Source organism: Octopus bimaculoides, chromosome 20 (assembly GCF_046866305.1).
Source record: "Octopus bimaculoides isolate indiv1 chromosome 20, ASM4686630v1, whole genome shotgun sequence".
Lineage (NCBI taxonomy): Eukaryota > Metazoa > Mollusca > Cephalopoda > Octopoda > Octopodidae > Octopus > Octopus bimaculoides.
The window spans coordinates 6,828,654-6,853,653 of NC_142947.1; the positions used below are offsets into that span (position 1 = coordinate 6,828,654).

Sequence of the window (25,000 nt, forward strand, 5' to 3'; positions counted from 1 at the left end):
TATTTATTGAACTGAGGAAGATAGCTTGCCAGAATCTATAGAAAGTCAAACAGTATGACAAAGGATTGGCTGAATTGGTAGAGCACCAAACAAACAATGTTGTGGTGGTTAATTATGTTTAATTATATTGTTGGGTATCAAATCCGGTCTGGATCTGTTTTATTTTTCATTCTTCCCATCAAATATTTAGGTCGATCTAATTGACTAACTTCCCACTCCCAACAATTGTTTATGTTAGACATTTTTTTCTTCCCTTCTTGGTCAACGTTATACAGTTTTGAAGACAAACAGTCAAATAAACTTCTCGCAAACATGCACCAATGTACGCATGCACGGCCACAGATTGGTAAATGCACACTTACTCACATGAGTTTGCTAAATGTAAATATTTATGCCACTGAAAACTCTTCCTTGAGAGTTGGTTTCAATCAAATATGTAAATATTTTGTTCATTTTTTTTCTTTTATTTTTGTTGCTGAGTGTTTCAATAAAAGATATTGGAAAACCAAATATGGACGTTATTTTGTTTGTTTTGCCTTCCAAGTTTCCTCTTATGTGTTGTCATCATTGTTGTTGTGTTTGTTGGCTTTGTTGTTGTTGTTGCTTGGCAAGTAACCAAATCTGAGATCATTTATTAAAATCTAGAATATTGTGATAGAGTTATGACAGTCAATTGAAATACACACTTATACCATTATATCTTATTTTTGTTTTATTTTACCAAATTATTATTATTATTATAGTCTAAGGTGATGAGCTGGCAGAATAGTTAGCATGCTGAATGAAATGCTTAGCAGCATTTTACCTGTTGCTACATTCTGAGTTCAAATTCCACTGAGGTCGACTTTGCCTTTCGTCCTCTTAGGGTCTTATAAATTAAGTCTCTGCAACAAATGAGTAATTCCTGGATGACTCAACATAGTGTGAGGCTCTCAACCAGAAATCTGTGAGCTTGAAGCATTGTCTTACCACAATACCATCTGGTAAACAAACCAGGAGCAATATTGTATTTATGAGGTAGATTCACAGTTATGAAATATATATATATATGTTCATAAACACCAACTCAAGGAATACTGGTGGAATATTCCCATCAAAACTTCTGTCAAATGTAAGCATAACAGGCCGGATATTGTAGTTTGGGACAAAGTGGCAAAGGTATATATATATATATATATATATATATATATATATATATATATGATGATATATATATATACATACATATGTATATATATATATGATGTATATGCATGTATGTCCACAATAATGTCTGTGTGTGAGTGTGTGTGTGTTTATGCGTGTCTGCATATCATTAATAATTAACATTGTGCTGTACTTTAACAAGATATCAGAGATCAAGATAACAGCGGTCACAAATAAATAGTTGTACTTATGCTGTGATAGCAAATATACACACACAGGTGTGTACACACCCACACATGCATGTGTGAATGCACACATATATGTATATATGTATATATGTATATATATATATATGTGTCTGTGTAGAAAGACAGAAAGATAGGTATCTGAAAAATATATAAATATATACATACATATACTCAAATACACATACACACACACATATTTATATGTACTTCTATACAAATATATACATATACATATATGTATATATTTGCATGTATGTGTGTATATATATATGTGTATGTATATATATATATATATGTGTGTGTGTGTGTGTGTATGTATGTATGTATGTATGTATGCATGGTTGTATGTATGTCTGTATTAAAGAAACCAAAAAATTAAAAAATGATAAAAGCAAAAGGCTAAAAGGATGTGTATGTGTAAAAGAATTCAGTACTCAGTGCAAGTTGACTGGGAACCTAGGGCCTACCAAAATTTTTCCCAGTTGGGCCCCACACCTCCTCAGGTCAGCCCTGTATATATATAATGGCTGATAGTTAGCAAGGTGAGACACACATAAGAAAGAAGGAAACAAAGGACCACTGATGAGGTCACAGAAGTGTGACGAAAGAACTCTGGCCGAAATAAGATTAAGATTAAGATTAATGTAATATAAAGCTGAAAAAAAAAAAAAAAAAATTAACACCAAATATACAGTGCGTGTGTTTTTATTGGCTAAACTGGCAATATGACCATCCCCAAGTACAACAATATATATATATATATATATATATATATATATATATATATATATATATATATATATATATATATATATATATATATATATATATATGTATATGTATATATGTATGTTGTCTCTTCTATTTGTTTTAATTATTATAAATCTTCCACTGAGAAGGGAGCTGGTTTCCAACAAAGATACAAGGCTCCATCTTTGGGATGTAGTTAACACAGACAAATTGACATTTGGAACTTGAGAAAAGTCTTGCATATTTTTACTGTTCCACTGACAGATTGCATTTGTAATGTACAAATCAACTGATCAGTTTCTCTGTCTGAGAATCCCAGTTTATCCAGATTCTCTTTTAAGCATTTACTAACAAAATCTAGTGCTCCAATTATTATTGGTATGGATATGAATTCATAGTCTGGATATAGAAGCTGGAGGTTTCGGAGCAGTTGTCCATAGATATCCTCTTTTCCTTTGATTTTCAAAGAGATATTTATATCTGCAGGGCAGCTGACCTCTGTGATGGTACATACCTTTGCCACTTTGTCCCAAACTACAATATCCGGCCTGTTATGCTTACATTTGACAGAAGTTTTGATGGGAATATTCCACCAGTATTCCTTGAGTTGGTGTTTATGAACATATTCCATAACAGAGGGATTTTCTAGGTTTATTTCAGAACAGTCTTTTTTGCGGATGGCATTGTAAATTGTTTTAGCAACAACATCGTGCCACATAGGGAGGTAGTACTGTGACGACATTTTAGGATAGCTGCTAATCACATGCGTGATGTCTTCCACAAATAAGTACTAGGGTTGATTTATTCATTGAAAATGAATTCTTGAAGGTTGTGCCCCAGCATGGCCGCGGTCAAGTAACTGAAACAAAGCAAGAGATAAAAGATGAAAGATAAAAGATAGAATCTATACACACACACACACACACACACACACACACACACACACTCACACCCATCCACTTACACATACATACACATATCCACACACACTCAGACGCACACAAATACATGCATATACACACACAGGTGGCCTTGTTAACTGTGTCAAATATTGGTCCTCTGTATTTAAATGATAAGAGGCCAATATTCGAAACACTGACGAAACTTATGTGCTGAGATAAGGGCCCCCAGGTCGACAACTAATAATGGTGGTGGTGGGGTGGCCATGGTGGTGGTGGCGGTGATTGTTGTAACTGTAGTAGTAGTAGCAGTAGTAGGCATGTTGTATTGTTTTTTTGTTTTCATGAATTTAAACAGATAAACAAAGATGTCGAAGGAGATTAGTCCAAGAAAAGACTTCATCGCTGGCTATTTCGGAGGTGTAGCCATTGTGGTGGCCGGATACCCAATGGATACTATAAAGGTAGGGTAGGGACCATAAAGGGGTGGGCCATACTTATTAGTCACCCATAAAAACTGAGGAGGTAAACATGCTTTTGTGTCGTATGTATATGTATGTATGTATGTATATTTTCTATGTGTATATATGTTTGTGTGTCTGCAGATATGTGCCTGTGTGTATCTGCATACATGCATACTCTTTTACTCTTTACTCTTTACTCTTTACTCTTTTACTTGTTTCAGTCATTTGACTGCGGCCATGCTGGAGCACAGCCTTTAGTCGAGCAAATCGACCCCAGGACTTATTCTTTGTAAGCCTAGTACTTATTCTATCGGTCTTTTTTTGTTTTGACGAACCGCTAGGTTATGGGGATGTAAACACACCAGCATCGGTTGTCGAGCGATGTTGGAGGGACAAACACAGACACACAAACATATACACACACACATACATATATATATACATATATACGACAGGCTTCTTTCAGTTTCCGTCTACCAAATCTACTCATAAGGCTTTGGTCGGCCTGAGGCTATAGTAGAAGATACTTGCCCAAGATGCCACGCAGTAGGACTGAACCCGGAACCATATATATATACATACATACATACACATGTTTACATAACAGCGCGTGCATATCTCATTAGTAAATACTAAACTTATACAATATTTACACAATCCCATCAATGTCTTTTAATTATAATTTCCTAATTAGCTGACTCATTTCCTAATTAGCAACCCATCTTCACAAGATTACCCCAGAATCAGTTGTTCATATGTTCCTTGCCCTAATAATTACTGGTATAAGCTTTAATCTATTTGTCTGGGTGGAGTAGCTTTTATCTATAATCTTTTAATTGTTTCAGTTATTAGACTGCGGCCATGCTGGAGCACCACTTTGAAAATTTTTCAGCTGAATAAATCAACCCAACTTTTTTTTCATGCCTGGTACTTACTACTCCATAGGTCTCTTTTGTCAAAATGCTAAGTTACGGGGATGTAAACACCAACACTGGTTGTCAAGCATGGACAGAAAGACATACTCATGCATATGTGACTGGCTTCTTTTAGTTTCCATCAATCAAATCCACTCACAAGGCTTTGGTTGGCCCAAGGCACTATAATAGAAGACACGTGCCCAAGGTGCCCACACATTTAGACTGAAACCTGAACCATGTGGTTGTGGAGCAAGCTTCTTACCACACAGCCATGCCTGCACCTATATGTATCTAGACTTCATTTATTCAGCATAGATATTTTCACTTCCACTGATCTTTTAAACTTATAGCATCATCCACTCATCTCTTAGTGTGGCTGTGTGGTTGAGAAGGTTGCTTTCGAAAGACACAATTTTGAATTCAATCCCATGACAGCTTGGATAAGGTTTTTTTTTACTAAAGCCTTCAACAAACCAAAACTATTTACTCCTACTCTCCAAATACCTCCCTCCAACTCTCTTTCTCCCTCATTCTCACACTCTTTCTACTCTTCCTCCTTCTTTAATACATGACCTCATTTTAGGTTCGAATACAAACAATGCCACAGATCCCGGGCCAGCCTTCACCTTATCGAAACATGTACGATTGTGGAATGCACATCATCAAACGAGAGGTAAGATATGAAATACCAATTACTTATATCCTATTATTCTATTGTGGGTTTCAACCAGAGGCTGTGGCCATGCTGGAGTACTGCCATTAGTGAAATATCAATTTCCTCCATTGGTTAATGACTTGTAGGGACAAACTCAGAGTATTTCTTTGATTCCTTCACCCACAGAGTGTCCGAGGGTTATACAAAGGAATGGCTATTCCTCTGGTCATCATTCCACCAATGTTTGCACTTTGGTTCTTCACATTTGGCGTCGGTAAAAAGTTACAACAGAAATCACCCCAGGAACAATTAAGGTAATGGTCATTTTTTTTTATGTATAAACACCTTTCAAGACATGGTTTTTTTTAGAATTCTAGGAAATATTTTATCTTGAACCAATGAGGAAGCCATTATGTTGTATGTTGGTCTGCTAAAAATAGCAACCAAATCTTTATTGAATCAAATCCCATCATCTTATGAGAGAATACATTAAATGATATTATCTTAGATCCTCCAAAAAACGACAAGGTTGTCATAACTGAATTAGTTTTTATTATTTTTTACTCAATTTTATTATTTTTTTATTTTTATTTTTTTTGGCTCAATTTTATTTTTTTATTTTTTATTCAATTCTATAATTTTTAAAATATATTTTTTTAATTAGCTTTTGCTCAAATTTATTATTTTATTATTCTTTATTACCCAATTTTATTATTCTTTTTGTTGTTTTTACTCACTTTTATTATTTTTTATTCTTTTTTTACTCAATTTTATTACATTTATTATTTTCATTGCTCAATTTTATTTTTCTTATTCATTTTTATACTCAATCTTATTATTTTTTTTATCTTTCACTCAATTTTATTATCTTTTATTATATTTTTTACTCAGTTCTATTATCATTATCATCATCATCATCATCATCATCATCATCATTATTATTATTATTATTATTATTATTATTATTATTATTATCATTATCATTATTATCATTATCATAATCATTATTATTACTATCATTATTATTAAGGCAATGAGCTGGCAGAATCGTTAGCACACTGGGTTTGTGTGTAGTCATGTTTTGACATCACATAATGGCAGTCAACAGGCAAACAATGGGGAAACACCGACTTGCTTGGAAGCAGGTGAAGGTTGGTGACAGGAAAGGCATCCAGCTGTGGAAAATTTGCTCAGCAGGGAAAAGTTGATGCTGGATAATGATGATGATGACAACAACGATGATGACAACAACGACGATGACAACAACGACGATGACGACGACGACGATGATGTCTTCAGATTGAGTGGGAACAACTATGAACTCCTATTTCAACATCTGATGTTCTGTGAAGGTTCTTGAGCAATTAAACACACCTTGAATTTGCTGTTCTATAGTGAACTGTGTGTCCCTTTTCTTTTTTTTCTTTCTTTCTTTCTTTCTTTTTTCAGTTATTTCCAGGTATTCAAGGCAGGAATGCTGGCTGGTACTGTAGCCACAGCTTTTTGTTCTCCCGGAGAAAGAATCAAGTGTTTGTTGCAGGTGAGTAAATAGTCTTAATTATTTGGGTTTCAGAACAAATTAATTGAGAAATAATTAATTAATTAATCAGTTTAAGCAGTGATGATAAACAGTGACAACAATGCTGATGTCAAACATGATGATGGTAGTGATGATGATGATGATGATGATGATGATGATGATGATGATGATGATGATGATGATGATGATGATAGTAATGATGACAATGATGACAATGATGACGATGGCAACAACAATACTACCGCTAATGGTAGTGATAACGATAATGATGATAACAATAATGATAATGACAACAATAATGATGATGATGGTGATGATAACGATGATGATGAATTTCGACATGTGATATAATATAGTCTTTATATTAGTTTTTATACAAGGCTTTCTATATTAATTAATTATAAGGCAGTAAACTGGCAGAATCGTTAGCACACCGGACAAAATATTTAGTCGCATTTTGTCTGTTTTTAAGCTCTGAGTTCAAATTCTGTCTAGGTCTCTCTCTCTCTCCCTCTCCCTGTCACGCCCTCTCTATCCTTCACTCTCTCTGTCTCTCCCTCTTTCTCTCTTTCTGTTTTCCTCTCCCCCTTTCTTTCTTTGCCAACTAATCTTCTAACATTGACATCATAAAAGCCATAAAAACCGATCTCAAAGGTTATAGCTTTGCATTAAAGTACTACACTCACCTGACACTCTCCAGATGTTTGTACGTGGATTTCACACATGAATACACATACACACATACCTGTATAGTCACAAACAACCACCCACCTACACACACACACACCTGTATGGTCACACCTGCCAACCCACACACATACCTGTATATTCACACACACACACCTGTATATTCACATACATACAGCCACACACACACACCTACCTATATCATCTCTCTCTCACTCAGTCACACACACACACACCTATCTGTATAGTCTCTCTCTCTCTCTCACACACACACACACACACACACACACACATACACACGCATGCACATATATCTGTTAGGAGGCACAAAGCACTTATACACACACTTCTACACACACAACGATAACTTCTGCCTAGCAAATTCAATCACAAGGCTTCAGTCAGTTCAAGATGATAATAGCAGAAGACACTTGCCCAAGGTACCATGCAGTGGGACTGAACCCAAAACCATGGCTGTAAAAGAATAAAAGAAAATCACATCATTGAAATTACATAGCTATGAGATAATGCTTCATGAATTCAAAACCAATGTGAAAAAATAAGCATTACATTTGACAAAACAATCTCAATGCTTAAGGCTTTCTATATTAATTAATTACAAGGCAGCAAATTGGCAGAATCGTTAGCACACCGGACAAAATATTTAGTCACATTTTGTCTGTCTTTAAGCTCTGAGTTCAAATTTTGTCTAGGTCAGTCAATAAAATAAATACCAGTCATGTACAAGGGTCAATGTGATCAACTAGCCCCCTCCTCCAAACTTGTTGGATTTGTACCAAAATTTGAAATCAATATATGAATTAATTAGTCATTAGCAGGCCAGGAAAAATGCTGAATGGCTTTCCGTCCTGCTAATGCTCTGAGTTCAAATTCTGCCAAAGTCAACTTTGCTTTTCCTCTTTTCGGGGACAATAAAATAGATACCAATCATGTACTGGGGTCGATGTGATCAACTAGCCCTCTACCCCAGCCTTGCTGGACTTGTACCAAACTTTGAAATCAATATATTAATTAATTATCGTGTATTTAACTAAATTCTTTTTGCTTCCTTACCATTTCAGATTCAGCAAGAATCCAATGGAAAGGCTAAATATCAGGGACCCATTGATTGTCTGCGTAAATTATATAAGGAAGGGGGCATCAGGTGGATCTACAGGGGCACCACAGCAACTTTTGTCAGAGGTTTGTAGTTGTTGTTATTCATGTTATAAGTGGTGGTCAGAAAGATCCCCATCCTTGGAATTTTTCAGGAAATCCCTCCCCCACTTCAGCCCCCTCCACAGAACTTTCCAGGAAGTCCCTCTCCCCCCTTCAGCCCTCCCTCCTCGGAGTTTTCCAGGAAGTACCTCTCCTCCCCTTCAACACTTCCAGGAAGTCCCAATTCCTCTGAGTTTTCCAGGAAGTCAACCTCTTCCCCTTCAACTCCCCCTTCTCATAATGTTAACAGAAGAAATGACTGATGGTTATGTGCAGACCCTTCTGAAGTTCAAAGTGTTATGCATACAAAAATTTCCTGCAACTGTCATGGTTTTATGGGTTGTCAGCAATGAAGGACATGTGATGCCTCCTTACTTCTTTCCACAAGGCCTTAAAATTAACTCTGCTGCCTACATTGAATGCAAAGCGTTCACATTTCTTTGTGCCCCTGCAACCCTGTTCTGTTCTTAGGAAGTGGCACCTCAGTTGGTGCAGTTTTGCCAGGTAGGGCACTCTTTTGCCTGCATTTCCTGAATATTTATACATAAACACTTGCTTACACCCATACGCACACATTGACATGTGAATACACACACACACACATGCACACTCTCTCATACATACATACACATACATATATGCATTCACACATAAATACATGCCCATGTTCCAGGTGGGCATGTATTACTTACCAGGCAGGTAATCAGAGACTGTGCATTGAAACTACAACAATTGTAGTGTGAAATATATATTAGTCATTTACCCACTCTCCCCATACAGACACACACACACATCCTACCCCCACCCGAATCTCCAACTCCATCCCCATTGACGAAAAGCTTCAATGGCTGCAGCAACGAAAAATTTGACACCAAATAATAAATGTCTAATTGAACTTAACAGTTTACGCGTGCATTGAATGGCTAATATGTGTGTCTTCCACACTGCATTGTACATGTGCAGTCATACATGTGCAGCAATCATACATGTGCTGCAATCGTACGTATGCACACATGTATAACTAAGTTCATTTGCATTACCATTATTGCTGTTGTTGTCGTTGTTGCGGTCGTCATTGCCATCATTGTTTTGCCGTTGTTGTTGTCCTATGTTTCTCCCCTAAGGCTTTCACTCTACACACGCCAGCTCAACTTGATTCGTATTTATTAGTTGAAAGACACCTGGTGTTATTTTCTTGTTGTTTGTATTTGTAACTGTGTAGCATTTTCTCCATTTTTTTGTCTTTGTTGTCGTACACATTCACTTGCTTTCTCCCAAAATATTTAATGCCTTTAGCTCAGATTTTTGGGGCCAGCCAGATTTGAACAGTCTGAAGTATAACCGGCTGAAACTGTAAGGATAATCTGGAAACTTGACTGAAGAGAGAAGACTGTAAATGATCCATCCTTGTTTTTTCCTGTTCATCTTTGTATCATTTATCTGTCCAGATGTTTTATTGTTGTCTGTTATGTGCTTGTTCCATTTTTGGGATATGTGTGTGTGTGTATATATATATATATATATATATATATATATATATATATATATATATTTCTATTGTTGTTTTTACAGATATACATGGATCAGGATTCTATTTCATGACTTATGAGTTTATGCAACGTCTTCTGTCAGAAGACAACAAAAGGTAAAAAAATCACTGTTAAAATATATAAAGAATGACCAGTAAAAATTGTGTTTATGATTTACTTTTTTATTCTTTTATTTGTTTCAGTCATTTGACTGTGGCCATGCTGGAGCACCACCTTTAATCAAACAAATCGACCCCAGAGCTTATTCTTTGTAGGCCTAGTACTTATTCTTTTGGCCTCTTTGGCCAAACCTCTAAGTTGAGTCTTTTTGGCATCTCTGTAGTTGCAAGAAGGCATAGATGCTCTCTTGGCCTTCTCACCCATTAACCCAGTGGAACATCTAGGTTGTGACAACTGGAGGGAGGGAGAGGGCTATACCAGTACTCAACTGTACTCATTACAGCTGGAGCAACAAGAGATGAAGTACCTTGTTCAAGAACACAGCATGTTACTCACTCCAGGAATTTGAACCCACAATCATAGTCATGAATCCAACACCTTAACTTCTTGGCCATGTTCCTTTTTTCATCTTTAGATCCTCCTACACCTCTTAATGCATTGTGCATTGTGTGAAGGTTGTCTGTGATGTTCTTAATAAATATTACTCCATAAATTCATTAAGATAAAATAATTACAGTCAATTAATTGTAGCTATATTATTTCAAATATTTAGTATGAAGTTTAAGCTTTCTACACTGCTCAATACATTGTGAAGCAAGCTCTCTCCACCAGGTTCAGCTACCTGCTATTTTTGTTCAACCATCCATATAATGTTGGTTGTCCTTGGGTCATCTTGAAATGTCCAGTACCTGGTGTTCTTCAGCCTGCCTCTTTTACGTTTGCTGTCAGGTGGTGTCCAGGTCATGGCTGTTTTTGATCATTTTGACACAGGATCCTAAGTTCAAGAAGTCAAACACACACATGCTTGTGTGTACACAAGCACATGGGTTTACTGAGTTATGTCAGTCTGTTTATTCATTTGCAGATATGAATCTCTGAGTGCCAGAAATACTCTGTTGGCTGGAGGTGTGGCTGGACTGGTCAACTGGTCATTGGCATTACCAGCAGATGTGGTTAAATCAAGAATACAAATAGGTAAGTTGATACATTGTACAGGTGTGCATGTGCATGCGTGTGTGTGTGTGTGTGTGTATGTGTGACTCAGTGCTAGATTAACCATTAAGCAAAATAAGCACTTGCTTAGGGCATCAAGGAAAGAAGGGGGCCAAAATTTCGGTTCCAATCAAACCATGTAACTTATGCCAGCATGGAAAGTAGACACTAAATGGTGATGATGATGACGATGATGATGATGATGATGATGGTTAATAACTATTTCTTCTCATTATTGAGTGTGATTTCAATTGCTTAAATTGATTCACTACATTAATTATATTAATTCTATATTAATTATATATATTAGTATCATGTTTAATCATTTATTGGTTCAATTCTATTCTTCTATCAAGCACCCATAGAAAACCAGAATCTAAGAATCAAAGATGTCTTCAAACAATTATGGAAGGAAGGTGGAATCCAAGCCTTGTACAAAGGAACAACACCAGTTTTGACCAGAGCTTTTGTAGGGAATGCTGTAAGTGTGACATTTGTTGTGGTCAAATTAGATTTGTTTTCTTGTTCTGGAATTGCATAAGGTTGCGTCAGTGATATCCTTGTCAACAAAGAAGAGATATGCTTTAGCATGTTTAACAGGAAGAAACTAACACAATTTCGTAATGTTACTCTTCAACAGAATAACGAACAATAATTATCTATAACACTTTTATGTAAACAATTATTATAGTCATATTGCTTTTTTTTTCTAACTTTTGTATGACATATTCAATGGAGAAAAGCATTTATATAACTTTCTCACATGGTGGCTGTCAGAGGAGCTCAAAACAGGATCAATCAATTTGTCAGTTTACAAATAGCATTCTACACCACATTCTTTATAACAATGGCCAGAATAGATATAACTTGCAACACAGTTGTATATACGACACACTTTTGAAAGATCTAATGTGAAACTGGTCAAGAGTATTTCTATATTATAAAATATAAATAAATTTTATTTAATTCGAATATATTCACTGAACATTTTCCTCCACTTGTTTGAATTAATAACAATTTATATATATATGTTAAGAAGTGCATATATTTATGTTTCTTTTCTTAGATATATAAACTACTGACCAATATATATATATATTTATATTTAATTATGATTACAAAAATATAATTATAACAAAGGGTGTTGAATTGACAATACCTATACACTAGAAATAGATAATAATTAATAACATCGAAAAATACCTTAGGAATGAAAACCCAGATTCAAAATTTCCCCCAAGACATCTGATGAAGACTGGAGGGTATATCAGCCGAAACATTGTGTTAACAACAAACAAGATGAGGACAAATATCCATCGAATGTAAATAATGTAAATAATGAATACACTAATTTGTTTTAGATCTGGCTGTGTGTGTGTGTGTGTGTGAACTATACAACATTTGCTGTACAATTACCATCATGTTTGACTTCCAATTGCAATACTTCTATATTTAATTCATTTGCTCCCAAACTCTCATTTCTTTTTTTTCTGTCTAATTTTTTTTTTAATTCCAGGCCTGCCTCCTCACATACGAAATAGTAGTTAGAGTTCTAAACACTCTTCTTCCAAATCTATGAATAAACACTTTTGTTTGCAGCATTTAAATCAGAAAATAAAATTTACCAGATTCCAGAGGTAATGTATACAGAGAATTAACATTTATCATTACTATTATTATTATTATTATTATTATTATTATTATTATTATTATTATTATTATCATTATTATCATAAACTGTCAATCCCAGAGGTTGTGCAGAGCCCCACTGGCTGTGTTGGGATGGTTTCTACAGCTGGATGCCCTTCCTAATGTCAACCACATCTTTTAGAAATTTTTCTTGTGTAAAAATTGTAAAAAATTAAGAAATTTGCATTAAAATTAGTTTATTTCCTTGAAATTCTAAAAACAATGTCTTAAGTTTCTTTTTATCCTAAACACAGGACTTAGCAGTTTGACAAACAGATAATGATAAAATGAGGAGCAGACTGGAATAAGTACTGGGATTGATACGACTGGCTAAAAAATGTTGAACTCCAGCTTGGCCGCTATCCAAAGACTGAAGCTTGTAAAATGATATATTTCGTGCCTCCTGCATGTGTGTGTGTGTGCATGCGTGCGTGTGCATGTGTGTGTGTGTGTATCTATATCTGTTTGTCAGTATATGTATGTTTATGTGTGCATGTCTGCTTCTTCTTGTGTGTGTGTGTGTGTGTGTGTGTGTGTGTGTGTGTGTATGTGTGTGTGTATCTGTATGTGTGCATTTGTCTGCCTGTGTGTGCATGTGTGACAACCAATTAAATGTTGTTTTTTTTTCAATGTATTAAACCAGCAATTTTCAATGTTTTTCGACCCCTGCAAAACAAAAAGCAAGTATTGTGTTGCTAAAAATGAGTGAGGAACTCGATAAAAATTTGATTCTATAAAAAGAAAATTTATTTATTTATCATAAAATTTTTTTTGTTTTCAATTTTTATTATATAAAAACAACAGATTTTTAAATGTTTTTTTTTAAATTTGATTACAGAAATGTCTTTCACCCTTTTATTGCAGTAATCAGACAATATATCTTTTGTAGTTGATTTCAGTCATGTTTAAAACAATTTTTAGTTTCTGTGTGTGTATGTGTGTGTCTACATAAGTGTATAGATATGTGTTTGGAGGTTTGAAATGTCCCCACCAACACCCAGGCAGAAACTGAAGCTATATTAAAAGAACTGGTACCAATAAAAAAAAAAAAATAAGAGTTTGAAAATTGCTGTTAAGCAAGAAACGCAGCACCAAATCAGAGATTTTAGATATATTTATATATATTTTATAAGATAAGGATATAATCATAGAATGATAATATCAGAGGCCTAGCACTTAAAAATGACCATAGAGGTAACATTAATTTTTTTTTTACATATAGGGATAACTCCCTTGGCAAACAGGACACAGTCGTGTGTCGATAAGCCAGCTGGAGGAGATGTCCTCCTGGGGCTAAAAGCAACAGTAACATCCACCCCTAGGGGTCAGCCACACTTAAGTGGCAATATACTACACTTTATCGTGCAGTTACTGTTAATACTTCATATAGAGAATTAACATATCTTTATAATTATATACGTAAAAAATATATATATATACTCTTTTACTCTTTACTCTTTACTCTTTACTCTTTTACTCTTTTACTTGTTTCAGTCATGTGACTGTGGCCATGCTGGAGCACTGCCTTTAGTCGAGCAAATTGACCCCAGGACTTATTCTTTGTAAGTCCAGTACTTATTCTATCGGTCTCTTTTGTTGAACCGCTAAGTTACGGGGATGTAAACACACCAGCATCGGTTGTCAAGCGATGTTGGGGGGACAAACACAGACACACACACACACACACACACACACACACACACACACATATATATATATATATATATATATATATATACATATATACTCGCCCCACCACCACCACCACCACTTGACAACCGGCGTTAATGTGTTTACATCCCCATAACTTAAGGATCAACAAAGGAGACTGATAGAATAAGTACTAGGCTTAAAGAAATAAGTCCTGGGGTTGATTTGCTTGACTAAAACCCTTCAAGACAGTGCCCCAGCATGGCCGAACTCAAATGACTGAAGCAAGTAAAAGATATACATGTGTGTGTGTGTGAAAGCACATGGCTTAGTGGTTAGGGTGTTGCACCCATGCTCACAAGATCATAGGTTTGATTTCTAGACCATGCAGCATGTTGTGGTCTTGAGCAAAACACTTCATTTCACATTGTCCCAGACCACTTGGCTGTAAATAGGTAACCCCGTGATGGAATAACGTTCCAAACAAGGGGAATGTTGGCCTGCTTGCCTAGTTAGCAGGGTGGCTTCATTTGGAAGCTAAAACATGCAAAATACATGTATAACAACATCTGAAAGTCTGGTCGGTCATGTCATATATATACAATACTGATTACTAACAACCATTTCTATCTCCTTTGATATGTCAGAAATGAAGTGTATTAGCTTTGTACTCAGACAAAATAGAAGAAAAAGTCTTTTATGTTTTTGGCAAATGCTCTTTTTCAGAAGGAAAAGATGAGAAGAGAAAAAAAAAAGTGGAGAAAGAAAGGTACAAATGTGTCTCAATTAGACAATCATTGCATATATTGGGGTCATCATGAAGCATTGTCAGAGATTATGAAGCCTGGTATTTATAGCCACTTGGAGAGATTTATTTTCATATTGTTCACGAAACAGTATGGTTGAAGTCTGTTTCTAAGACATAAGCCTTTAAAGAATACGTCTTTCTATAGATGAGATTAGATTATTATCAAGATGACTGATTGCTGAAGATCTCAAGAGGGAATGAGGGACAGTTGTAGACCCTAGATTAACAACTTATGTAGAAGGTTCACACATCAGACACGTGAATGAATTTATGGATGCTCAAAGCAGCAACACTGCTTTCACTAAAGTTCTCAATGGTAAAGGACAATTGGTTTATTATGACATAAGAGAGTAAGTTTTTACAAGATATGGGTCTACAGAAGCTATACGAGTATTCACAGAAGAGAAAGAGAGAGACAATGCTATGAAATATGTGACCACTGATTACTAACAACCATTTCTATCTCCTTTGATATGTCAGAAATGAAGTGATAGGTCAATAGTTGAAAATAAAATGTGAAAGATAGAATATTCCCCAGCATGGGGGGATTTTGTATCTCATTTCCCAAAAGATAGAAAGCTTTACCTTCTGTGAAAGAGGATATACTATGATTAATTATCAAAGATTTAGACAGATTCAGAGAGAGAGTAGAGAAAGAGAGAGAGATTGAAATGGTTGATGAAGATATTAGCTAGCTCTGAGATGTCTCATTCAAGGATCACAGAAGTGACTTTGATAGAAGAAGTCATTATCAGGGAGACCTAATATTTCTTTTATATATCAAAGATTTTAAGATATGTGGTGCAGGCAAATTTTCTCGTAAAATATCATTGAAAGTATTGCAGTTTCCTGGTTGTTGAAAGTTTTGATCAATTCTCTTATTGTACAAATGCCATAATTCTTTTAGCAAATCTTCAAGAACCAAATTCGTTGTGTTCTTAGCAATCATTCGTAATATAAAAAACCCATCATTCCGCAGATAATCAGTTGTGAAATGCTTGAACATTTTCTTACCATCAGCCTTTATAAGTATATTTTTAGAGGGGCTCAAATGGTGCAAAACATATTTACTCTGACGTTTGGAAAAGATTGCACGATAAATCCATAGTACAACATTTGCACATGTAACCACAGCAACAAAGATTAACCAAAACCAAAGAAAAATGAATATTTTTTCATTGAATAGATTAACTGGAAGAACACATTGGAGAGTGTAGAGATGAATGTTCTGTAACTGCCTTAATTCTAAATCACAGAGAGTCACACGAGGAAACCTTGCAGATCCTTTTGAAGGAATTGTGCGAAAAATATCATAGGGTGTAAAATTGTCTGAGAGGAATGCATTCAATAAGAAAAACTGTCCAATGACATTTACAGTGAACAAGAATTTTACGAAGATATAGAAGCTGATAAAATATGTCCCTTCCTTTTTTGAAAACGGAAGCCAAGAAACATTTAAATTTCTTCCTTTTATTGTTACTACACGGTGCAACTTCCGTTTCCAGCAGCCTTCCAACCACATGTCAATGAAACAAGCAATATTTCTTATATTCATCTTATACTTTTCTGGCGACTCTAACAGAGAGCTCTGAGCCAAAGCAATGATTTTCTTTAATCTAATACCAGACATTGAGTTCACAAATCTCCATACCATATCAGGAGTCTAGAAAAACAAAAAAAAAACAAAAAGAAAAGAAAAAACAAGACATAAATAAATAAAAATAGTAATAAATTGACTTTCAAAAAAAATACATAAAGTGCTGATGCCATGTAAAAAACATCCAGTCCACACTTTAAAGTGGTTGGCATTTGGAAGGACATCCAGCTGTAAAAACCTTGCCAAAACTGACCTCGCTTGTGCTTGTACCACGTAAAAAGTACTCTGTCCATTCTGCTGAATGGTTGAGGCTAGGATGGGCATTCAGTCTTAAAAACCCTGCAAAAACAGACACAGAAGTCTGGTGCAAGCTCCTGCCAAATCATCCAACCGATGCCATCATGGAAGGCGGATATTAAATGATGTTCATGATGTTTCTTTCTTATATTTCTATTATTTTTCTGCAAAACTATCCACCAGTAACTTAGGGTAGCAGAACAGATTAACATCCATAGACAGGGTGTTGGGGGCTAAATTTGAGTTTGCATAAAGGGAAAAGAGAACACAATATCCCATCTAGTAATAAAAGTATTTTAAAAAGTCGAAAAGAATCAACTAAATTATGGCTGGGAAAAACCAGTTTACTCAAAGCAGCTGCCCTCAGCTTCATCACAGCCTCAAGACAGCTCTGGAACCTGGCACTATGTCCCTGGGGAAGACCTTTCATCACCTCCTTGATCTTGGCCACCAGCTCAGCTTCAGTGTTGCAGACAGAATGGTTGGTGTCTTTCTCAGCCACATTGCACAGATAGTAACCCATGGGGTTACAACTAGGGGAATTAAGAGGCTAGAAATTGGGGCTGATGAAGTTGTAGAGTTTCTCCAACAAACGCTGTTGACTCTTTGTGAACCCTGTTTCCAGCAGCAACCCTTTCCAGTCAAGGTTTGATCACAGTCTCCAGCAGCTCTGCGTAGTCATCTGAACTAACCCTAAGGCCCTCTTCCTGCAGTTGTTGTCCTATGACAACAATACAAAATGTCAGTGTTTCTATTAATAGATATTACTGGCATATGTGTAGTCTTTCTTGGAGGCAGAACTGGCAATTGTGAATGTCAGGTGAGTAAGTGCGGGGTGTTGAATATATTGTTTCATGATAGATGAATTGTTATTGAGATCTCAGAGTATCTAGATGAAGTGATGAAAAAGACAAGAAGGTTAAGTTTTCGTTTCCCAACATCTGAAGGAGTGCATATGCTGTGCATATCTCTCCTTGAAGTAGTTGGCTGTCATTCCTGTGCAGTGTCTAGTAATACCATTCCTGTGTAGTGTCTAGTAATACCATTCCTGTGTAGTGTCTAGCAATACTATTTTCTCCTCCCAGTTGCAATATACTTGGTGACCCTGTCAGTGATGGTGCTACATATAAAGAACAGGTGCCAGTGGAACATAAAAAGGGCTGGTGCTGGTGTAATGTAAAAAGCAATGGTGCCATGTAAAAGCACCCAGTACATTCTGTATGGTGGTTGGCATTAGGAAGGGCATCCAGCTGTAGAAGCCTGGTACAGCTGCCAGCCTTGCTAGCACCTGTCAAACCATCCAACCCATGCCAAGATGGAGAGTAGATGTTAAATGATTATGATGATGATGATGATATCACAAAATAAAAAAAAATAAAAACAAAGAAAAGAGAACTGTAAATGGTTCACCTTAAAAAGAGTTGCCATGAAAAGGAAAATAATAGGTGCCCACTGGTAATAAGTAACTTCTTCTTCTGTGCGACTTGTAGGGTCCGTAGGAATGGGGTACTTCATTCCAATATAGTAAGTGTTTGAAACCCAACAATATGATTTCGCATAATTTACCTCTTGTTTTGGCCAGTTCGGAGGAGCTAGGCAATGGATTGGCTCTCCTATGAGGTAGGTAAATGTGACAATAACAGCAAATATAATTAACAGAAATACAGTCCATGTATGGCTAATGGCACTACACAAATCCTCGTTAATTTCAGTCTGTGATACCAGCTTTTTTGCAAGGAAAGCAGCTCTGAAATAGAGAAATAAAATTGATTAATTAATTAATCAGTTAATTAAAAGCATGTAAATTTTTAAAGCAAAAAAAAAAATTAAAGTAAATACCATTGTTGCATTTTGTATCTTATCTTACACAATGGGCTTCATTCTGTTTCCATCTATCAAATCCATGCACAAGGCTCTAGCCAGCTTGGGACTGTAGTGGCACTATTGTTAATATGTCCGGAAAAATATCTCTTTACAACAAAGCAAATTATTTAAATCTCTTTCCTTAACCCTTTCATTACCAACTCGGCTGAAACCACCTCTGGCTCTGAGTACAACCCAAACCCTAACCCTAATTGTTTTCATAAGTTTTGAATTAAAATCTTCCGCCAAACATTACTCACAATTTATGTTCCTAACACTAGTTGAATGGTAACTAAGTTATTTTACTAAATTCTTTGTTATATTTAAAGTAATTGAAAGAAACACAGAGCATCTCAAAATAAGTACAGTAATGAAAAGATTTAATCAGGAGAGATCTCTGTGTAGGTCAGTTTGTCTGAAGTACGTTTTAGAAACTTCTTATTTCCTCCTCTACAAATGGAATGAAGAAAATTTTAAACTTTTTTGTTAAAAAGCAAAGCACAACAAAAATCATAGAAAGACTCAGGCAACTTACATGATGCTGGAGAAGCCATCCAACTGCTCCAAGGTGTCTGCTGTAATAATAATAATAATAATAATAATAATAATAATAATAATAATAACATGAGGGTAAAAACAATACCAGCAGTAATTGAAGCATTTATATATGAAAAGAAACATAGAAGCCATTTCAAGAGTCACAGCACTAAACAGTGCCCCCAAAATAGTTCTGCTAGGAGAATGGCCCACGTCTTGGGCAAGGCACTATCAATTCAATAGAATAGTTCAGAAAGAATAAACTTCATATATATAGCCCACACACTATACAATGCGCACCTAATAATCTAAACTTAACTTGAACAACATATACTCTACAAGATTGAGGCCAAATAAAATCTCACAACTCACAGTCTATGCATCAGTACACACACCATATACAACGGAATGCACACCAACATAACAAGAGACAAGAAGCTAAAAAACTTCAGAACAAAACAAACTGATGTGGCACACAAACAGGAGGAGTCTACAATCCCAGGAGAACAAAGAGGCACAAGATGGGAAATTCCCAAAGCAAATATAAATAAGTAGTAGTAGTAGTAGTAGTAGTAGTAGTAGTAGTAGTAGTAGTAGTAACTGGAACAGCAATAAAAATATTTGTCGCAAAAACAACAAATATAAAAGGTAAAAAAACTATTCAGGTGGACTAACAAAGCAAACATTTTTTCTAGTCTGCACGAATATGGAGGAAAACATGGGAAAGCATGAAATAGAATTCCCACAATAACAGATCAAACATACACACATGCACACACAAACACATGCACGCATACATATGCACAAACATATGCATGTGTAAACATATACATGTGCATATATACATCATCAATCATCACAATGCTTTAATGCTCACTTTTTCATGCTAGGAAAATCATGAAACAGCAGTAAATGGAATAAACATCAATTCTTTCACCTCACTTCCTACAGGAACACACCTTGATCGAAAAAAAAAAGCAGCGAATGACCTGCTCACTTAGCCAGCGGGTTGGCATCAACTCATGGCTAAAACAGCATTAGGAAATGGGCCTCAGTACCCTGCACATCAATCTGATCACTCCACAGTGGTGGGGCATAATCTGAGTGACAAGAGGCTGCTGAGAATCTTATGCTGCAAGAAGCCGCTAAGGAAACTGACTAAGGCTACAACTGCAGGTCTTTTGGCAAGAGGGACCAGCTTGAACCTCCTGTTGAAGGGGAGAAAGAAAATCACTTGCAATGTGCTTGGGCTTTGTGAGACATGACAAAAGAGTTGAGAGCTAGATGGTCGAATGGAAGCATCTTGGGACTGGGTTGTGTAGAAGGTCCCAGAGCAATCGGTGGCAAAGGTTTTGTGATCAGCAAGGAATGAGCTGAGGAGGTTATCTCTTGCTACTTCGTTTCTACATGAATAGGTGTGCTGAACGTTCAAATCTCAAAGAAAGCAACCTTGGAGATCATCCAGATGTAGGCTCCCACTTGTGCCAATGACAATGAAGTGGGGGAATTCCATCTTGACCTGGAGCATGCTCTAACGAGCAGATCCACCTACACTGTCCTGATGGAGGATTTCAATGCCAAAGTCAGAAAAAAGACGACAAAGGTGAGAAGTACGTGGGAAGATTCAGGCTCAGGGAGAGAAATCAGAGAGGAGAACATTTACTCACCATGACAGAGTCAAAAAGGTTGTACATCAACAACAGCCTGTTCAAAAAAAGGGCCAGGAACAGATGGACCAATCTTTGCCTGCACAAGGTGGTGGTCACCTGTGTTGAACAGCGTGTTCTACAGAGACATCTTGTAGAATATGCCTTTTATTGACCAGGATGTAGTCAATCTCATTTCAGTCCCTTACTTGAAAATTTTCACTTTTTCCACATCTTTCATTTTCTTTTGGTAAACTTTCTCACTCACCACAAAAATCTATTGTTCATGCTGAGTGTTTGTATGTTTCTCAGTGTGTGTGTGTGTGTGTGTGTGTGTGTGTGTATGCATGTTTGTAAGGAATTTCATTAGGGTGACAGAGTAATTTAAAAAATGGTATGTAAAAGATAATTTATTTTAATAGCATACTTTTCTGTTAGAAAATATATTTTTTCTTGCACACACATGGACTCGCTTGATACGGAATGGGGTTAGAGGCTTAAATAAATTTATTTGTTGTTGCTTTCACCCCCTATAAAAACATATTGTTCATGCTGAGTGTGTATATTTGTATGCATGTGATTAAAAAAGGTAAGTAAAAGGTAATTTATTTTAATAGCATAATTTTCAGTGAGTAAATGTGTTTTTTCTTACACATACACATGTGTGCGTGGGCTCACTTGATGCAGGGTGAGGTTAAATATTTAAATAACAAATTTTTTTGTTATTACTTAAATCGCAGCAATTAACCACTACGTCATCGTTTTGTAAAATGTTTATGGGGAGAAAAATATAGAAAAACATCAATACACATTAGAGTGACAAAGAAACGAGGAAGATACCAGGTGGTCGTGGGGTGTGATACAAACACCAACTAAATCTCTCTTAAATCACCTTTTCGTCTGAAAGTTATTTTGAAATTATAAACAGAAAGAAATTGCAGATTTGGATTGTCTATATTTTAAAAGTATGATTATAAAAAATTTTTTTGCCAAAAGCCGAAATTTTAGGATTTATTTTTAATGAAAGAATTTTTTTTAAAATTTGCTATTGTTTTGAAATCACATTTCATTTTCTGTTGGAAAATTAAGGAAATTAGGATTGTGATGGCATTTGCCGATTTCCAATATTTTTACCTTCAAGGCTTCAAAGGCTGTTTTTAAGTGTGCAGTGCAAAAGAAGAAAAAAAAAAAAAAAAACAGTCCAAAGTTGGTACTAATCTACAAACTTCAGCATGAATTAACTCCTTATAATCTGAAATGGTCCATAGTCACCCAAGCTGAACTGTACACTGGATATAACAAGTGTGATCTCTGCATTGCTGATGTCTTCTCCATTATGCAATCCATGGATTATTTAAACAAACAAGATAGCAAGATTTTTACCTGTGGACACAAATTATGCCATTCGTTCTCTAAGTACAAATTACAGCAATCCCTCTCACCATCCCCTAACTATCCCCCTTGCCCTTAACTGATATCCCTCAACATATCTTTTTACAACATGCAACCTTTTAACCACCTTTATATTTTTTAAACTTTTTATTTATTCTATATTCTCCACCTGTTTTCCTTATCCTTCGTACTCTTATAAGTTTCCATAACTTTTCTATCTGCACATCCCATCCGCACATGATAATATACAAATATCCACACATGTGCACATATCTACTAGTTTCTACAGATGCACAACATATACACACATGCATGCTAATACACACTCACATAATCTCAGATTTCAACTGTTACTACCATCTCTCACTTCACTGGCTGCCCCTAGATTTTAAAACTGAATTACTACTAGCAACTGGATGGGCAACACTAAGTCTACTAATTTGACCAAAAATACATTATCTTCCACCTCCCACTCCTTCACTCCCCACCCTATTCATTTCAAATACCACTCCTACATCTTCATCCTTCTGATTCTGTTTAAATGGCTTTATAGAATGCTACAACATGTTTGCTTGCCTCTCCCTCAACAGAGTACATATGACTCCATTATTGTTGGCACTCCGTCGTTTATGACGTCGAGGGTTCCAGTTGATCCGATCAACAGAACAGCCTGCTTGTGAAATTAACGTGCAAGTGGCTGAGCACTCCACAGGCACGTGTACCCTTAACGTAGTTCTCGGGGATATTCAGCGTGACACAATGTGACAAGGCTGACCCTTTGAATTACAGGCACAAAAGAAACAGGAAGTAAGAGTGAGAGAAAGTTGTGGTGGAAGAGTACAGCAGGGTTCGCCACCACCCCCTGCCGGAGCCTCGTGGAGCTTTAGGTGTTTTCACTCAATAAACACTCAAAACGCCCGATGCGGGAATTGAAACCGCGATCCTATGACCACGAGTCCGCTGCCCTAACCACTGGGCCATTGCGCCTCCATATGACCCCAGTATACATTCATAAAGACATCTCCCCAGCCATTTTAAATACCAAACCTTCTCTCCCCACCTGCCCCTCTTTACTCATATTCTTCTCTGTTACAAGCTTACCCCCTCCCATATATATATTTTTTTTCTATTTTTACTTCTTCTTCACAACTATGTTTTCCTCTTGAACTGTGCTTTCAACACATTTTGATCGAATCCCCAACAATTTAACATGAGAACTCCTAACAACAATGTAAGCTTCATGTAATCAAACTATCCTTGACCCAAAGAGTAGCTTGTGGTCTACACCTCGTTTAAATAATTTACTACTTCCAAGGTTCTGCTAGCTATGAAACATATGTAGGCTGGACTTTATCAACTCCATTCCCTAATTCTTGAATTATCTCTCTCTCTCTCTCTCTCTCTCTCTCTATATATATATATATATATATATATATATATATATATGCATAAACACATACATATGTGTCTGTGTGTGTATGTATGTATGTATGTATGTATGTATGCATATATGTATGTGTTTGCCTGAAATAGAAAGAAAGAGAGACTATGTATGCTTCTGTCTCCTTGTGTCATAGTAATAAATGAGTGTAACTGTGATGCAAGGAGTGGGGTTCATATCCTGTAATTTGGCAGAAACATGACAGGTCAGGTGGAAACATATATTACACACACACACATATAAGAAATTACAATGACTAAGGAATAAACGATTATGTTATGAACTACATTAGCTTACAGTTGAATACTTGCCTACTACGTCTTATAGTAGAAACAGCTGTTAAGTTAACAATGTTTATAACATATTTGATTGTCCTTTCATCATTCTAATTTCTTGTAATCACTCCATATTTGACTGAACCTTCATTCTGAAGTATATGTCTATTGAGTTTGAACACCAGGTCATTAGTATCGCTAAGCCTAAGTAAAATACACACACATACAATGACAATCGCAACAACAAATATATGCATTATGGATATTATAAGCAAAGCAAGTCGATCGATTGACTGAACTATTAGTTAAGCAGCTGATTAATTAATTGGTTAAGTGGTTGATTAGTTGACTAATTATGATAAAAGAAATTGAAGAGAACCAGTGAGTGTGTGTTTATTATTGGTATAATAACCGTCCCAAAAAACAACAAAATTTCTTTCAATACACCAGTTCATATTAAAAATCTTGCGAACCAAATAGAAAAATGATATAAATACGTTACACATACATATAGATATGTATGTATATTGGAGCCTGGTGTTGCCATCCGGTTTCACCAGTCCTCAGTCAAATCGTCCA

General features: G+C 35.9%; 3 protein-coding genes across 5 annotated transcripts in view; 1 reads left to right on the top strand and 2 right to left on the bottom strand.

The window, feature by feature from the left end:
- Positions 1–2,247: 2,247 nt before the first annotated feature.
- LOC149131581 (uncharacterized) lies at positions 2,248–6,582 on the bottom strand. Its single transcript, XM_089337919.1, has 2 exons — positions 6,454–6,582; positions 2,248–3,003 (listed from the first exon to the last, which is right to left on the bottom strand). The coding sequence occupies exon 2, from the start codon at positions 2,884–2,886 to the stop codon at positions 2,341–2,343; it is 546 nt and encodes a 181-aa protein (XP_089194045.1). The 5' UTR covers positions 2,887–3,003; positions 6,454–6,582; the 3' UTR covers positions 2,248–2,340.
- Positions 3,319–13,680, top strand: LOC106869218 (mitochondrial carnitine/acylcarnitine carrier protein). Of its 3 annotated transcripts, none has more exons than XM_089337916.1 (10): positions 3,319–3,507; positions 5,008–5,097; positions 5,266–5,393; positions 6,529–6,619; positions 8,389–8,509; positions 10,097–10,169; positions 11,099–11,208; positions 11,583–11,707; positions 12,743–12,863; positions 13,170–13,680. In XM_089337916.1, exons 1-9 carry the CDS (start codon positions 3,412–3,414, stop codon positions 12,803–12,805), a joined length of 897 nt encoding a protein of 298 aa, XP_089194042.1. In that variant the 5' UTR covers positions 3,319–3,411; the 3' UTR covers positions 12,806–12,863; positions 13,170–13,680. The 3 variants fall into 3 exon arrangements, with proteins under 3 accessions (XP_089194042.1, XP_089194044.1, XP_089194043.1); XM_089337918.1 differs by having other exon boundaries at positions 3,400–3,796; XM_089337917.1 differs by having other exon boundaries at positions 3,489–3,568.
- A 1,580-nt stretch (positions 13,681–15,260) lies between these two features.
- The window catches only part of LOC106869185 (innexin unc-9), a 12,348-nt gene continuing 2,608 nt past the window's right edge, over positions 15,261–25,000 (bottom strand). The window contains exons 2-4 of the mRNA XM_014914813.3: positions 19,666–19,705; positions 18,678–19,014; positions 15,261–17,036 (exon numbers count right to left, since the gene is read on the bottom strand). Of these exons, the coding sequence (XP_014770299.1) occupies positions 16,125–17,036; positions 18,678–19,014; positions 19,666–19,705 (1,289 nt within the window). The 3' untranslated portion in view covers positions 15,261–16,124. The remainder of the gene's footprint in view (positions 17,037–18,677; positions 19,015–19,665; positions 19,706–25,000) is intronic.